The sequence below is a fragment of the Bicyclus anynana genome, chromosome 16 (genome assembly GCF_947172395.1).
Source record: "Bicyclus anynana chromosome 16, ilBicAnyn1.1, whole genome shotgun sequence".
Lineage (NCBI taxonomy): Eukaryota > Metazoa > Arthropoda > Insecta > Lepidoptera > Nymphalidae > Bicyclus > Bicyclus anynana.
In genome coordinates, this window is record NC_069098.1 from 120,162 (window position 1) to 136,489 (window position 16,328).

The 16,328-nt window shown below is 46.3% G+C and overlaps 1 protein-coding gene across 1 annotated transcript; it reads left to right on the forward strand.

The window, feature by feature from the left end:
• The first annotated feature begins 1,466 nt into the window (after positions 1-1,466).
• LOC112051768 (protein stoned-B-like) lies at positions 1,467-16,279 on the forward strand. The gene is made up of 13 exons (XM_052886356.1): positions 1,467-1,664; positions 2,233-4,548; positions 4,611-6,064; positions 6,138-6,306; positions 6,378-6,680; positions 6,747-6,962; positions 9,098-9,242; positions 9,322-9,556; positions 10,744-10,912; positions 11,225-11,339; positions 12,175-12,338; positions 12,591-12,745; positions 14,128-16,279. Exons 2-13 carry the CDS (start codon positions 2,264-2,266, stop codon positions 14,469-14,471), a joined length of 5,754 nt encoding a protein of 1,917 aa, XP_052742316.1. The 5' UTR covers positions 1,467-1,664; positions 2,233-2,263; the 3' UTR covers positions 14,472-16,279.
• Positions 16,280-16,328: the final 49 nt, after the last annotated feature.

Below are 16,328 nucleotides of genomic sequence, written 5' to 3' on the forward strand. Positions count from 1 at the left end.
TAGGGGTAGGGTTGAGGCTTAGACCATTAATAACGGTCTAAGGGTAGAGGTAGTTGAAAGTTTACATCGAGTTTCACGCGGACGAAGTCGCGGGCGTCCGCTAGTATATACATATATCTATCTATATCTATATCTATATCTATAATCTATAATAATATTATAAAGAGGTAAAGTTTGTAAGTTTGTAACATTCTTTAAATGGGGTAATCTTCGGAACTACTGGTCCGATTTCAAAAATTCTTTCACCAGTAGATTGCTACATTATCGGGCAGTGCTATAGGCTATATTTTACTAAGATATTTTATATAGGTATCATATATATTAGCAGAGTTATCACAGTTTTTGTCATACAGGTCGGACCGAAAATCCTCTTAGACAGACTTATTCGCATTAAGTAAAATTTAAATTAATGTATAGAGACTTTATGTATCTTTATAAGTTCTACAAAAAAGTCCGCGACACCATATATCTATCTTCTATATATTAGCAGATATAGTACCTTTTGTGTTTTAAAAAATATTAATTTTATATACTTAGGTTTACGTTATTATTTATACTACTAAGCTTTAATCCTTATCAAAATAAATTATTTAATAATCACAAGGATATTACGGAGATAAGATTTGCCCTTTACATGTTATACTTAAATAGTTTCGGAGATAATACAAAAATTCTAAAAGACGCAGAAATTTCGCTATATGACGCCCCGCGCTTTCATTTACGTAGTTCCCGTTCCCGTGTGAATATGGGGATCAAACATAGCCTATGACACAGGGGTAGAGGTAGGGTAGAGGTAGGGTAGAGGTAGGGTAGGGGTGGGGTAGAGGTAGGGTAGTGGTAGGATAGGGAAGTGGTAGGGTAGGGGTAGGATTAGGGTGAGATTGGGGTACGGATGGTATAGGGGGTAGGGTAGGGACCCCTTCCCTACCCTACCCCTATAGGGTAGAGTTGGGTTGGGTAGGGTAAGGTAGGGGTAGGGTAGGGATAGTGTAGGGTAGGGGTAGAGTAGGGGTAGGGTAGGGGTAGGGTAGGGTTTAGGGTAGGATAGGGGTATTGTATGGATAGAGTAGACGTAGTTGAAAGTTTACATCGAGTTTCACGCGGACGAAGTCGCGGGTGTCCGCTAGTAAAATATAAATGCGAAAGGTCATTCACGAAATCCCGAGTACCTTGTTTATATTACTCAAACCTTGTCCTAACAGTAACGATTACATTATATAAAGACTCATCCAAATTGGTGCTTGCAAAATGGTCGTTCGAAAGTACATACATTTCGAAGATCCATTTTTATTTAGATAATTTCTTAGTATAAAATAGGTTGCGATGTGACATGATTCCAAATATTTTATAAACAATGCTAGCTGTGTTCACGCTCAGCCTATTCTCATCTGCTCAGATGAGGTAGAATGATGTTTTTAAATAGGTACATGGATTCACCTCGACGGTGAACTACTGCAGCGACGAAATCGGCGCGTATCGACTGTGACGGTCGGTCCTCAGCACACCGCCATGTACTCGGCGGGACGAGGAGGCTGCGCGCAGGCGCGCGCCAGGCGCTCGATAGGCGCACGCAGGCCGCGCGGAGCGGGCGCGGTTGGGCCAGTGTCGAGCCAGGCGCCCCGAGCGCCGCCCGCCCGTCGTCGTCGGCGCGTGTTGCGATGAAGGTACAGCCCGACCCGTAGCGCGCTAGCCCTGGCCTAGGTGCCGGTGCTCTCGGTACGTCCCTCGCCGCGCCGCTTCCCGATCGTTCCGCTCACCGGCGACTCATTGTCTGGAGCCCTTTCGTCCCTCCTCGTCCGCGACACTTCCAGAGGTCGGAGCCGACTTTTCATCGCATATGCACACGAATCTCCGCCACAGACTACGTTTAGGCGCTCGGTTCGATCGATACCATGAGACTGAGACTCTGTCGCCCTTCCTACTCCTTGCCATCTTCTCGTATTCACTTTATTGGAACCCCAACGAAGTGCAAGTACGGTTAACATCAAAATTGTAATGAATCTTTCGGTTTGGGTTTCAAATGATAAATGCCAAAAATGGAGTCATCGCTATGTTGAAACCATGTTGTTGCAAATACAGTAATTATTGCAACAAAATGGTTTTAATATACCTTGTTGAGAAAATATTTTAAGACAATTTAAAGCTGCAATGCGAAACTTTTAGTAGTATTCCTTTAACTGTTGTATTTCAAAAGTAAGCTGTAAATATAACTTAGTAATTTTATTTTTACAGCAACACAAAGATCTACTGAGAAGGTCATATAATGCTAAAGTTACCCAAAGGCCTTAAAAAGAAGAAAAAAGGCAAAAAATCAAAACGAAAAGGAGAGGACGAATTATTTACTGAAGAAGAGCTCGAAAAATACAGAAGAGAACATCAACACCCTGATAACGGAGAGGCATCGACTAAAGAAAATGAAGAATGGTCCAAATTTAAGGATTTGACAACCGGAGTTGATACTGTACTAAAAAAAACTCAAGGTGATCTTGATCGTATAAAATCTACGTCCTTCTTTCAGCGTGTTAAATCAGTTCCAAAAGAAGCTAAACCTGCGAAGGAAGAACTTCATCGACCCGTAGTCGAAGTTACCGAAGCAGACTTTCCTCAACTTCTTGCCGCTAAAGCAGAAGCTGAGAACGAAGATAAAAGCGATTACGGAGTCACTGACGACGAGTCGGAATACGAAGAAGATCAAGACGATATATTTGATACTTCGTACGTTGATGCCGTTGAACGAGGTGAAGTCAAGCTTGCCTACGTTCCAGATTCCCCGGAAGAGTTTCAAGACGATGACATATTTGATACCTCTCATGTAGATGCTCTTATCAAGGGGCAAGAGGGGAAAAGTATTAAGGGTAAGAAAGCATTAGATATAGGCGTTGCTGTTGAAGTACTAACTGGTCGTATAGATAATGTTAAAATCACTACTAAACGACCAAAAAGGATTATACCAGGTGATTTATTATTAGAAAGTACTGACGGGGAACCTTTACCAATTTCAACATCCGCTGTTAGTGAGCCAGTGGAAAAAAGTATATTAGATCTTGACACTGACGTACCCATTACGACTCCAATAGACCTTAGTGTTTCTTTACATACTTCGTTAATACAGCAAAAGAAAGCGGAAAGCTTAGAAGAGACAACAGTTTTACCAATCGAAGTAACAGAAACTAATAGTGCTGAAACTGAGATTGATGAATTTGCACTATTAGCGGCAGAATCACTAGAGGTTAAATCCACTGTTATCAAACTAGAAGAAAAAGAAATAGCAGTTGAGCCAGTTTTACAAGAGTCTTGGTCAGTATTTGAAGCCGATAAAAACGAATCTGTTTTTGCAGAAGGCATTGTTGAAGACCAATTAGATGTAATAGATCCATACCTTGATCAAGATGACCCTTTCGACACAAGTTTTGCTGATGCTGTGATTCCAGCTACCCACCATAAAGAAATAAAACAAGAAGCGGTTATATTGGAAGACGACGACGATTTTGACCCTCGAGCGGAAGAAGTTCAAATACATTTAAATAACAGGCGAAAATCTTCTGTGCGTATTCATTTGATAAATCCTTCGGGTGTAAGAGAGTCTATTACTTCTGATGATACCTTAGACCCAGAAGAAAGTGTAACTACAAGGGACCTTTTAGGAGGAAGTACTACTGATTTATCTCAGTTGGGAGATTCACCTTTGGATCCTGTAGATATCAATAACGGGGAAGTAGATCCATTTGACACAACAATTGTTGATAAAATCGTAGCACCTGGAAAAGTAGAGTTAAAGTTGTTAGAACAAGAACTGATTGGAAGTGCACCCTCCACGTCTATATTTCGAGTGCCCAGTGATCCTGACTTTGATCCTAGAGCTGATGAACCTATACAATCAGAAAGAAGAGCATCGCGTCCTGAAAATCTTATTGTAAGTAAAAGTGTGGTCTTCGATGTTGATGGAGCAGAGTCATCGGAGTTAGATAGTAAATTTAAATCAGGAAAACCGTTGACACCATATTATACTAGGGAAGTTTCCATAACTGAAGATTTAGACGAAGAAGCGGAGACTTTTGATAAAGTACCAGAAGTTCTAACAAGAGCTCGCTCCGAGGAAGATTTGACAACAAACACCGTTTACCCTCGGAATAAGCGGCGACACTCAGAGTTCCCTCAATCGGCTCAAAATATAAGTAATTCAAAGGCGAGTGACTTGCTTCACGGCAAACCTAACGAAATAGAGGTTAAGGTATTGACACCGATCGGCCCGCCTGCCAAGCACGCCTCTGCCAAAGTAGAGTCCGATCCATTCGATACTTCGTTTGCTACAAATATTGCACCGAGTAAAACTGAATTGAAGTTATTAGCAAAGGAATTCTCCTGCGACGATACTGCTCCTGACGGCGAACCTGACTTATTAGAAACTTCAGACGATATTTTTCATATTAAAGCGCTCACCCCAGAACCGCCTGATACTCAAAGCTCAAAAGAAGAAGATTTTGATCCATTCGATACTTCGTTTGCCAGTGATCTTAATCCCGGTCGAACTGAAATTAAATTACTCGAGTCTGAATTTATGAACTAGTATAAATTAGCTAAATCAAAATGGCTTTCAACCCTTTCTTAAGTATGAATGACATGACGGCGCCAGTGTCGGCAACTGAAATCCTGAATCCCTTCATGATGTCCGATCCGGAACCCTCTGACGTCGGAACCGGAGATAACCCGTTCGCAGCCAGCAATCCCTTTTCAGATTTCGGTGACACCTATGAACCGCAAGTCGGCGACACGGTGCCCGCGGACATCTTCGGGGGCGCCGAGCCCGCAGCCGTCTGCGCCAAACAGTTTACCGATATCGACGCTATCGATGTATTCGGAAACCAAACTGTCGAAGCTGAAAGACTTATGAAACCGACTGAACTCGAGCTGGTCTCCACCATCGTCGACTGCAGCTATTCGAACGAAGACGACACCAGAGAGTCACGGCCGGCGATGCGCCCGTTGCCTACCGAAACACAAAATCTAATCTTAACAGTGACAGGACAAATGGAATTTACGAGTTCCGATTTGTTAGATCGTATCCCGCCGACGCGCACTCCGAGTCCCGTTTCGGTACGCGACATCCATTCGCCCAGCCCCACGCCCGAGCCCGACCTGTTCGAGGAGCCCCCCGCCGCCGCCGCCGTCGCCGCCGCCCCCGCCGCCGCCGACTTCAACCGCAACAAGCCCGCCCGGCCGCCGCCCGCGCGCCCGCCCCGCCCCGCGCCGCCGCCGCGCCCGGCGCAGGCGCCGCCGGCCGCCGCCGACGAGATCAACCTCTTCGACGCTCCCGTCCCGACTGTTGTGAAACCTACCAAAGAAGCGATCTTGAGTTTGTATTCCGTTCCGAAAAAAGAAGAGAAACAAATAGATTTTCTGAGCGACGACATACCGGAGCTGTCGTCCGAGGTCCCGCAGTCTCGTCCGACAGACATAACGTTGACGTCTACGACGACCGACTCCGCTGGCTCGCTATTCACTGAGCCGGTCGCTTCGGTCGCGCCCGCCTTCACTGAGCCGGACACTCCCGACGCAGCGTTCGCCGCGTCGACGTCGACTCCCGTCGTGGAGGCGGAGGTGCCGATGGACTGCTCCGAGCCGTCGGCAGAAATTCCTTCCTCGTTGAACGCGTCCCCGTTCGCCGATATTACCGAATATCAAGTTCACCCAATCAACGAGACCGATAAAAATCCGTTCGAAAGCGACGACATGAGAGATGACAGTCTTTTCGGTGCAGAAGTCCTCAAATCCGAGGACGTTCACATGACTCCGAACGTCGACGACACTCCTTTCACCGTAAACGACGTTTTCGTTTCCGCGCCTCCGTCCAACGTCAGCGGGTCTCCCATGGACGCGTTCGGCGCCAGCGCAGACGAGCGAGCCGACGACGCGTTCGCAGCGCACGCGCAGCCCGCGTCGGCGCCCGACGTCGGCTGGGACGCGAGCGAGTCGATGGGCGAGGATCCTTTTCCTAAGTCACAGGACGCCTTCGACGCCTTCTCCGCTAAGTTCGATTCCACCGGAGCGAATCAAATGTATACAGGTAATCGTCTAGGTAATTTAAGCTAACACAGCTCATAGATCGATTTGATCTGACGCAAGTCTTTCTGCTGCAGACGCGTGGGGCGACAACGGCGCCGACGACGTCGGGCCCGCCGGCTTCGAGGCCGAAGCGTTCGACCCGTTCCTGAGCATGGGCGCGCCCCCGCCGCCCGCCGCCACGCCGCGCCTCGAGCACCAGGACTCGCGAGACTCTGCGGACGACACGTTCTCCGTGTTCATTCGGTGCGTCGTGACTCTGGTGTGCGTCTCGCAAACGATTCACTGTGATACTGATCCATGATATCTCGCCGCAGACCCAAGGAGGCAGACGCGAGCGGAGCGGAGAGCGTGCCGGCGCTGGCGCCGCCGCCGCGGCCGCAGGCGCCGCCCGACGCGGCGCGCGTCAACCCCTTCGACGCGAGCGGCGCCGAGCCGTCCTCTACCTCCACAGAGCAGGGCCGGGCGCGCGCCGGCAGCGGCGCCGAGACGCCGCCCACGCCGCTGTTCGACGACGACGTGTCGGTGCCGCTGGAGGACTTCCCGCGCGTCAAGTACGGCGGGCCCGGCTGGGAGATGCAGCTGCGGCAGCCCAACAAGAAGAAGATCACCGGCCAGAGGTATGCGCCGCCGCGGAGCGCTCGGCGCCCGGCGGCCGGCTCGCGCTGACTCGACGTCGTCCGCAGGTTCTGGAAGAAGATATTCGTGCGTCTGGCGATGCAGGGCGACAGCCCGGTGGTGCAGCTGCTGAACAGCGCGAGCGACAAGGAGCCCCTCCAGGAGCTGCCGCTGCAGGCGTGCTACTCCGTGTCCGAGGTGGGCGCGCAGCAGTTCGACCAGTTCGGCAAGATCTTCACTGTCAAGCTGCAGTACGTCTTCTACAAGGAGCGACCTGGCGTCAGGTACTGCGTAATGATATGTTGTCTGTACTGATATTGTAAAAAGGAAAGATTTATTTCTATTTATAGATTATTTGTGTGTTTGTATGTAACTAGCGGACGCCCGCGACTTCGTCCGCGTAAAATTAGTTTTTTTAGGAATCCCTCGGAAACCATGGATTTTTCCGGGATGAAAAGTAGCCTATATGTTAATCCAGAATAAAATCTATTTCCATTCCAAATTTCATCCAAATCGCTTTAGCAGCCGCAGCGTAAAGGAGGAACAAACATACACACACACACAAACTTTCGTCTTTAAAATATTAGTGTGATAGCGGTCATGCTTTCGCTTTCGCTTTTACTTATGTACACATCTTCCCTACCCCTACCTTACCCTACTGCCTACCTAACCTACCCAACCCTACTGTGCCCCTACTTTTCCGTTACCCTACCGCTAACCCTAACCCTACCCTACCCCTTCCTTACCTCTACCCTACCCTTACCCTACCCCTACCTTACCCGTACCCTACCCGTACTCTACCCTACCCGTACCCTACCCTACTCGTACCCTACACCTTCCCTGCCCTAACTCTATCCTACCCTTCCCCTTCCCTATCGTACCCCTACCTCTACCCTACCCCTACACACCCCTACCCTACCCTAACCTACTCGTACCCTACACCTTCCCTACCTTACCCCTACCCTTCCCCTACCTTTAGCAAAATCGGTCCTGCCCTTTGAGCGTGGTGCGATGACCAAAGGGCTATTTCCCAAGAAACTAAAGAGGGGTAATCTCTGGATCTACTGGACCGATTTAAAAAATTCTTTTACCAGTTGTAAGCTACGTTATTTGCAAGTGTCATAGGCTATGTTTGATCCCCATATTCACACGGGAACGGGAACTACGTAATTGAAAGCGCGGGGCGTCATGTAGCGGAATTTCTGCGTCTTTTAGAAATTTTGTATTATCTCCGAAACTATTTAACTAATTAACATACTATAAAGGGCAAATCTTATCTCCATAATATCCTTGTGATTATTAAATAATTTATTTTGATAAGGATTTAAGTTAAGTAGCATAAATAATGACGCAAACCTAAGTATATAAAATTATTAATTTTTAAAACACAAAAGGTACTATATCTGCTAATATATAGAAGATAGATATATGGTGTCATGGACTTTTTTGTAGAACTTTTAAAGATACATAAAGCCTTCATACATTAATTTCAATTTTACACAATGGTTAAGGCAGCGCATGCAAATAAGTCTGCTTAAGAGGATTTTCGGTCCGACCTGTATGACAAAAACTGTGTTAACTCGGCTAATATATATGATACCAGTATAAAATATAGCCTATAGCACTCTCCGATAATGTAGCATTCTACTGGTGAAAGAATTTTTAAAATCGGACCAGTAGTTCCGAAGATTACCCCATTTAAAAAATGTGACAAACTTACAAACTTACAAACTTTACCTCTTTATAATATTATATATAATATATTATAGTAATAGTAATAGTATAGAGTATAGAAGTATAGATATAGATGAGTAGACTCCGGAACTATTGAAACGATTTGAAAAATATCTTTCACTATTGGGAAGCTACACTATCCCTGAGTGCTATAGGCTTTATAAGGTAGAGGTAGGGCTGGGAAGAGGTAGGGTATTTGTAGGGTGGGAGTAGGGTAGGGTAGGTGTAGGCTGGGAGTAGAATAGGATAGAGGTAGGTCATGATAATCTGTACTTATGTTAAAATTGTTACTGTTAAAAAAATACTTTGAAGTTAAGTTAAAAATAATGTACCTAATTCAAGATTTTTCAAAAGTCTTAAGGGTAAGTACCTACCTGAAAGGTTAAAAAGTGGTTGACGTTTGTTTACCCGACTGCAAGAAGGGTTATGTTTTCGCGTGTATCTTATAATATGTAACTATGTACTCTGAAGTTCTGTACAACACTATGTAATATTGACTGACAAATTGAACCGGAAATAGAAATGTCAGAATTTTACGTAATTAATAAGCAGACTGTAGTTGCTGCTTTTTACCCGACTTCAAAAAAAGGAGGAGGTTTCTCAATTTGACCGTATATATAAATATATATTTTTTTAGAAAGTTTTATTATGTAATAAATTGTCCCACCTTACCTTTGCGCCGCAGGCCGGGCCAGGTGACGAAGGCGGAGCGCATCACCAACAAGCTGTCGCAGTTCGCAGCCTACGCCATCCAGGGCGACTACCAGGGCGTCAAGGAGTTCGGCAGCGACCTGCGCAAGCTGGGCCTGCCCGTGGAGCACGCGCCGCAGGTGAGTGCGCGCTGCGCCGGCGGTGCGCGCACGAGCACGGCGTGCAGCGACCTAACCCACCGACCGTTGGTGCGGGCAGGTGTCGCAGCTCTTCAAGATCGGCTCGCTGAACTACGAGGACATGAAGCAGTTCTCGTGCTGCGTGGAGGAGGCGCTGTTCCGGCTGGCGGCGCACCGCGACCGCGCGCTCGCCTACAAGATGGAGGAGGTGCAGATCACGGCGGTGGACGAGCTGTACGTGGAGCAGGACGCGGAGGGCTCGGTGCTCAAGCAGATCGCGCGCGTGCGGGTCTTCTTCCTCGGCTTCCTGAGCGGTGAGTGGCTCGCGACACGAGCAGGTCACTTGCAACCCCAACGACAGCTTTGTATTACAAATGACGTAGTTTACTAGCCGACTTTTCCTTCTCGTGGGATTAAGGGGACAACATTTACCGTTACCGTGGCTGACGAAAAATGCAACCTCACAAACACAAACAAATTTTACCTTATAATATTAGCATGGATACTGTGGTCCGTAGCTTGTAGACTGGCAATAAAATGTTTAAAGTTTTTTATTTGTTGCAAAATGCAAAAATCACTACCGTCAGTGCAATTTAGTCGTACTATGTACTATGTATGTGCTAAAAAATTGCTTAAACGTTGATTTTATACTTGGTAATTATTATTTATGAATTTCAGCTAGTGAAACTTTACTTTTTCTTCTACAAAGTGAGTTTTTCCAAATAACGGGACTCATTACTTTTTCATGATTTAACATTTTTTTGTACCTACTTTTATCGGTCACATGGAAAAAAACTTACTAAGCAAAGTGTTACCAGCTTAAAAACATGTTTATGTAATTGGAATTCCAAAGATGTAAAATATTAGTGCAATCTTTTCAGAAACGTAATGTTAGGTATGTTACCTATTGTTTGTTCCTATCACTTCAAACAAAAGAATTCACATTGAATTGAAAATTACAAAAACAACATGGAAAGTGTAATAAAAAGACAAGCAGGTATATTGAAAATTTGAAAGGTGCCAGTCAACTAGGAACCCGTTTATTTCCCGGCGTCTGTCCGTCCGCGGTTTGGCTCAGAAGTTGTTAGCACCAGGAACGGTGTGTAAGTAAGATACGCCGATAAAGTTATAAAATTAAAATTTTAAAACTATATTTTTTTAAATGTAAAGTGTTAAGTGGGGATGTTTTTTTTACTCTTCTACTCCACAGTGTGGAATGTCATTTAGTAGCTCTTGAAATAATAATGGAAGTGTGTAGGAAAATACCATTTTTCAATTTAGAAACCTGTTTTTGAAATAATATAAATTGCTAATATTTCTTAGAGTCGGGTGTCCCGCCCTTCATCTACCACCAAACGGTCGTATACGGATACGTGAAAAACCACCATTCTCGGTCGGCATTGACCGACCGGTGTATCTAGGTTTATATGTATTCAGCAACAATAGTAACGATGGAAGCAGTAGACACTACACAGCAGTACAGCGAGTGTCCGCTCCGCAGGCATGCCGGACATCGAGCTCGGGGTGAACGACCTGCGGCGGCAGGGGCGCGAGGTGGTGGGGCGCCACGACATCATCCCCGTCGCCACGGAGGAGTGGATCCGCGTCGAAGAGCCCGAGTTCCACGCCTGCGTGCAGCCGCAGGCCTTCGACGACGAACAGATCATTAAGTACTGACCTCCTGTTCACCCGCGCGTACCGAGTTCCGTCAGGTCCGGCGGTTTAATACTGGAGACGTCGGAGTGGTCACGATCACAAACCTTCGCTTCTCTTATAGTACCGCCGCCGATCGTATATTCAATTCGGCGAAACATCTGACGCGCGGGAATTCATCATTTCGCGCAGACTCAACGCACGCTGCGTCTGTGCGAAATGAACATTTAAATAATTAGTAATACAGTAGTTGTCGTCCTGACTAATTACTAACTGAAAGGGCTCTCAGTCTCAATCAGTAATTCAAAAGTCGTATCGTTGCCCGCCAGGTTCAAGCCACCTGACGCGTGCTACATCGAGCTGATGCGGTTCCGCGTGCGCCCGCCGAAGAACCGCGAGCTGCCGCTGCAGCTGAAGGCGGCGTGGTGCGTCGCAGGCAACAAGGTGAGCTGAGTGCAGGTAGTGTACCGCATGGAGCTGATGCGGCTCCGCGGGCGCCCGCCGAAGAACGAAGAACGACGAACGATGAACCTAACCTATCGTTCCTTAGAAATATTTGGGAACAACCTTGTAGTCATAGATGTAGGTACGAAGACGTTTTTTATCCAAACATTCTCTATGGCCACACACAACACCGGATTGGTACCACCTTCAAACTGACCAGAAGGTAGCACGTCCGACATTATTTTGAGTAGGTAGGTTCGTTTTAGTTTTGGAAGTCGTTTGAATTCTTTTTATTAAAATTTTAATTTTTCCATTTTTAGTGTAAGCATACTTAAATTACCTTTTCATTCCCAGTTTATAGTTTATACACATGAAATATGAATCGATCAATGAATTGTTGACACACAACATGACAGAGTGGTTTTTGATGCTTCAATTACTTAAGTGTTGATCTTCAATTGTTCAGGTGGTCGATACATCAGACACTACAACAGTGTTTACTTAGGCATTGTGGTGTATGGCATAGTTTTTTAAATAAATGTTTTTTCTTTCTTTCTATCCAGAAAAATGTGAAATGTATTATAACGGAAGAGGAGTTCCTTTAATTGCCCTTCGTCCTCATCACCAGACCCCTAATGCAGTACATAACCCATCTAGGTGGAAAGTTCAAATTTATCAAGCCCAAACACAAGGTAGCCACTGTGAACCGTTGAGGAGTTCCCTTACTGTCCTTCGTCTTCATCACCAGACCTCTAATGACAGCCACTTCTCATCATCTTTCCGCCGGCTCACGTATCAGTGTCCACCCGAGCACGCTAACAGAATGTCGGCGCAGGTGGAGCTGCGCGCGGACGTGCTGGTGCCGGGGTTCGCGTCGCGCGCGCTGGGGCAGGTGCCGTGCGAGGACGTGGCCATCCGCTTCCCCATCCCCGAGTGCTGGATCTACCTCTTCCGCGTCGAGAAGCACTTCCGCTACGGCTCCGTTAAGTCGGCGCACAGGTGAGACGGGGGCGGCAGCGGCGACAACGGTCGGGACGGCGTCGGGCGATGCGCGGCTGTAACACATCCACATTTTATTATTCCATCTTTTCAATACTGTCAGTATGTTATGAATTTTCTTTTATCCTCTATAAGACGATTAGGATGGGGGAACTCAACATATAGGTTTATTATTTATGCTCAATCACACAAAACATTGCACATGGCGGCTGTGCTCAGCGCTCACTGTGTCTGACCGCTCGGTGCCCGCAGACGCACCGGCAAGGTGAAGGGCATCGAGCGCTTCCTGGGCGCCGTGGACACGCTGCAGGAGTCGCTCATCGAGGTGACGTCGGGCCAGGCCAAGTACGAGCACCAGCACCGCGCCATCGTGTGGCGCATGCCGCGCCTGCCCAAGGAGGGCCAAGGTGAACGCACGCACAGGCTACTTGATTCACTTCTAAATGGTCATTTCGTATAATACAGCAATCTTCTTCTTCTATACTTATAATGAATCTGTAGAGAGGTCAATTCTATATCTATACTTATAATAAATCTGTAGAGAGGTCAATTCTGTACATGAAATATATTTCCAAAATAACTATCAGGGGGTGATTAGTGATCGATACTAATGCCAAAAATGCAATCAGTAAAATTTTTGTCTGTCTGTCTGTCTGTCTGTCTGTCTGTCTGTATGTTCTTTATAGAAACAAAAACTACTGGACGGATTTTAACGAAACTTGGTACAATTATTCAACATACTCCTGGGCAGGTTATAGTATACTTTTCATTACGCTACCATCTATAGGAGCAGAGCAGTGAAGAGAAATGTTGAGAAAACGGGAGAAGTTACTCAATTTTTTAAGATTCCGTCGCGTGTACAGCCTTAATGGTTAAAGCTACATAGAAATCATGTATGACGGAAATGTTCTCCTTAAAATTATCTATAAAAACACAACAGCATATATATGTCTATCTTTTATGGTTGACTCACAATAACACGTTTAACTCCCGATAGCTTAGCAGTTCGGAGCTTTCTAATTATATTTGTGTACTCTTATGTTTATAACACTCATCAGTCAAACGTAATAAGAAAGTTAACATTATTACCTATTCAATAAAAAAAGAATCATAAAAATCGGTAAAGAAACACCAAAGTTATACACGAAATACGCTAAGCCATCGCGCGTGAATACTAATTCATGCTGGATTATTTTTGTGTAACGGTTGCCGCGCTCGACGCGACTAGCAGTGGGAGGAATAAATAAAGAAGTGCAGCCTTAATGAGTAGGGTAGGGGTAGGGTAGGGTAGGGTAGGGTAGAGGTAGGTTAGGGTAGGGGTAGTTGAAAGTTTACAACGACTTTCACGCGGACGAAGTCGCGGGCGTCCGCTAGTATGAAATATATTTCCTAAATAACTATGCGGGGGTGATAAGTGATCGATACTGATGCCAAAAATGCAATCAGTAAAATTTTCGTTTTTTTTCGATTGGCTATTACGAATTTGGGCGCCACTGCAACTAATATGTTTACATTATTTTACTGATTTTTTTTCTGACTGACTGACGCGCGTAACGAACTCGTCACATTTTATTTAAAATAAACATGTTTAGCCTTAGGTACATGATCTTTGTAAAATATATAATGAGTTCCTCAGGCGCCTCCAATCAAAATCATCCTTATAGATGGAAGCTAATTTAAATATAGCTATATATCATCTGGCGAATCCCTGCGACTCTCTCGGTGTCGTCAGTTCAAGTGTCCAGTGTATAGTACGAACATGTATGTGACTCGGGCCGCTTGTGCGCAGGCGCGTACACGACGCACAACCTGGTGTGCCGCATGGCGCTCACGTCGTACGACCAGGTGCCGCAGGAGCTGGCGCGCCTGGCGCACGTGGAGTTCACCATGCCGGCCACGCAGGTGTCCCACACCGTGGTGCGCTCCGTGTCGCTGCAGCAGCACGACGGCGAGCCGCCCGAGAAGTGCGTGCGCTACCTGGCGCGCCACGAGTACAGCGTGGGCATCGAGCGCACCAGCGGCGGCGCCGCGCCCGCCTACGCGCTCGCCGCCGGCAGGGAGCCCGCGCCCGCGCCCGCGCCCGCCGCCGCGCCCGCGCCCGCGCCGCCCTCCTCCGACTCCGACTCCGACTAGAGCATGCCAAAACCCACCGCGACTATTTCGTCTCCTGAACGACGATTTGGCTAGCCTTCTAAGTATTTTTAAGACAGGAATGTACCTATCTACTTAATATCTCAGCATCTATTTATAACTAAATGATAAACACACATATTTATGAAGATATTTATATTTGTATAGATACCTACGTATATTTATTTTAGAGAAGTGTACAATTGTGCGAGTCTGCGAGCGAACGCGCTCGTCCACTGCAATGACGTCGTGTACTCGCAGTCACCCGCTACCGCGTCGTATGAGTGCAGAAACGCACCCAATTACTCGACGTTTACATTTAGAGAGTAGAAGGCAGCGTTCGCTAAATTGTTAATGCAACCTGATGTACCTCCGGAGTGCTGATCACAGAGAGCAAGCGCGCGCTCGTGCGGCAGCGGCAGCGGCAGCGGCAGCGGCAGCGGCAGCGGCAGCGGCAGCGGCAGCGGCGTGACGAGTCTGCGCACTCGCATGCGAATGAAGTATAAATTGCCGTTAGCGGTGTTACTCTTATCTGAATCCACGTAAATATTACAGATAAATTTAGAGAGTAGACAAAAAATGTGTATATAAATAATAAATTTACCTGTAATGTATTGTAATGAACATTAGCGAAGTAACGACCATCCCACCGCGCACGTCGCGCACACGGCGCGGGCGCGGCTCGCGTGTGAGCTTACACTACACCTATATGATATCATTATTATATTATATAATTATGTAATTTAACGCCTAATCAGAATGTTGTTAGAGTGCGCGTTAACTATTAGAACTCCGCCACGTAGGTAGGTACGAGTCCTAGAGCGACACGACTGTCGCGTTGCGCACTGCGGACTGAGCGTACGCATACGCTTCCTCTATATTATATTCATATATTGCAGTAGATAAACCTATTTAAACTTGAGATGAAAATATATTAGAAATAAAGGTCCAATTATGTTAACTTATTACACTTATGTTGCACAGCGAAGCTGAAGAGATGTAAAGTAAACGTTTTACTTACAAGCTGTACCTATGTTACATATACCTACCTACCAACACGTGTGTGCTAGCACTGCTACTCGTATGCTCGCCATGCTCCGGAAGCGTATTCCTGTAGCGGACTGCGTACCGCGCACGCCGCGTACCTACTCTGGATACGCTCAGCTGTAAGGCAGCAAGGCTACACTCACGCTTAGCTTTCGTACTCGCCGCCTCATTTGTTACTGTCTGTACCTGTTTGTATCGCCGGCAGTCGGCGCCGCCCCCAGAGGTGCGGTAGTGTCGTTTGTATCTCGAGCACAAATTCAACAAAGTTACCAATTTATAGTGTAATATAAATCCGTTTCTGTTAATTGCTGTTGATGATATTCCAGTCGGCATCGCTTATATTAAACTTCCATTGTATATACATAGATGGGGCTGATGTGGAATCATAATACTCTGTAGTGTGTAGTCGCTGTACTGAGTGTAGATATATATTAATAGATTGATCGGATATTGTTGTGCAAAACTTTATTGTTTGTTGTTGAAATCATATTATAGTCCCTTCGAGTCGACGACTTGTCACATATTATGCGCTGGCGTACATAGCTACCCCGTAGTGTAATGGAGCTGACACATAATTATATCGATTGTTGTATCCGTTCTGCGTATAGTTCAAAGAGTAAAATGTATTGGTATAGTTATTCCGCGGCGTTCAGAGGAGCGCGACGGCCGCAGGCGGAGACGCGATGGTCGCGTTGCCGTCGCGCCTCGCTTGCGCTGAGAGACGACGTAATGTTTTGTTGTCAATAAAATTACTACCATTGTGATCGATGTTTCATTGTGCTCCAGGTAGTTTTTTATTTTTATTTTTGGATG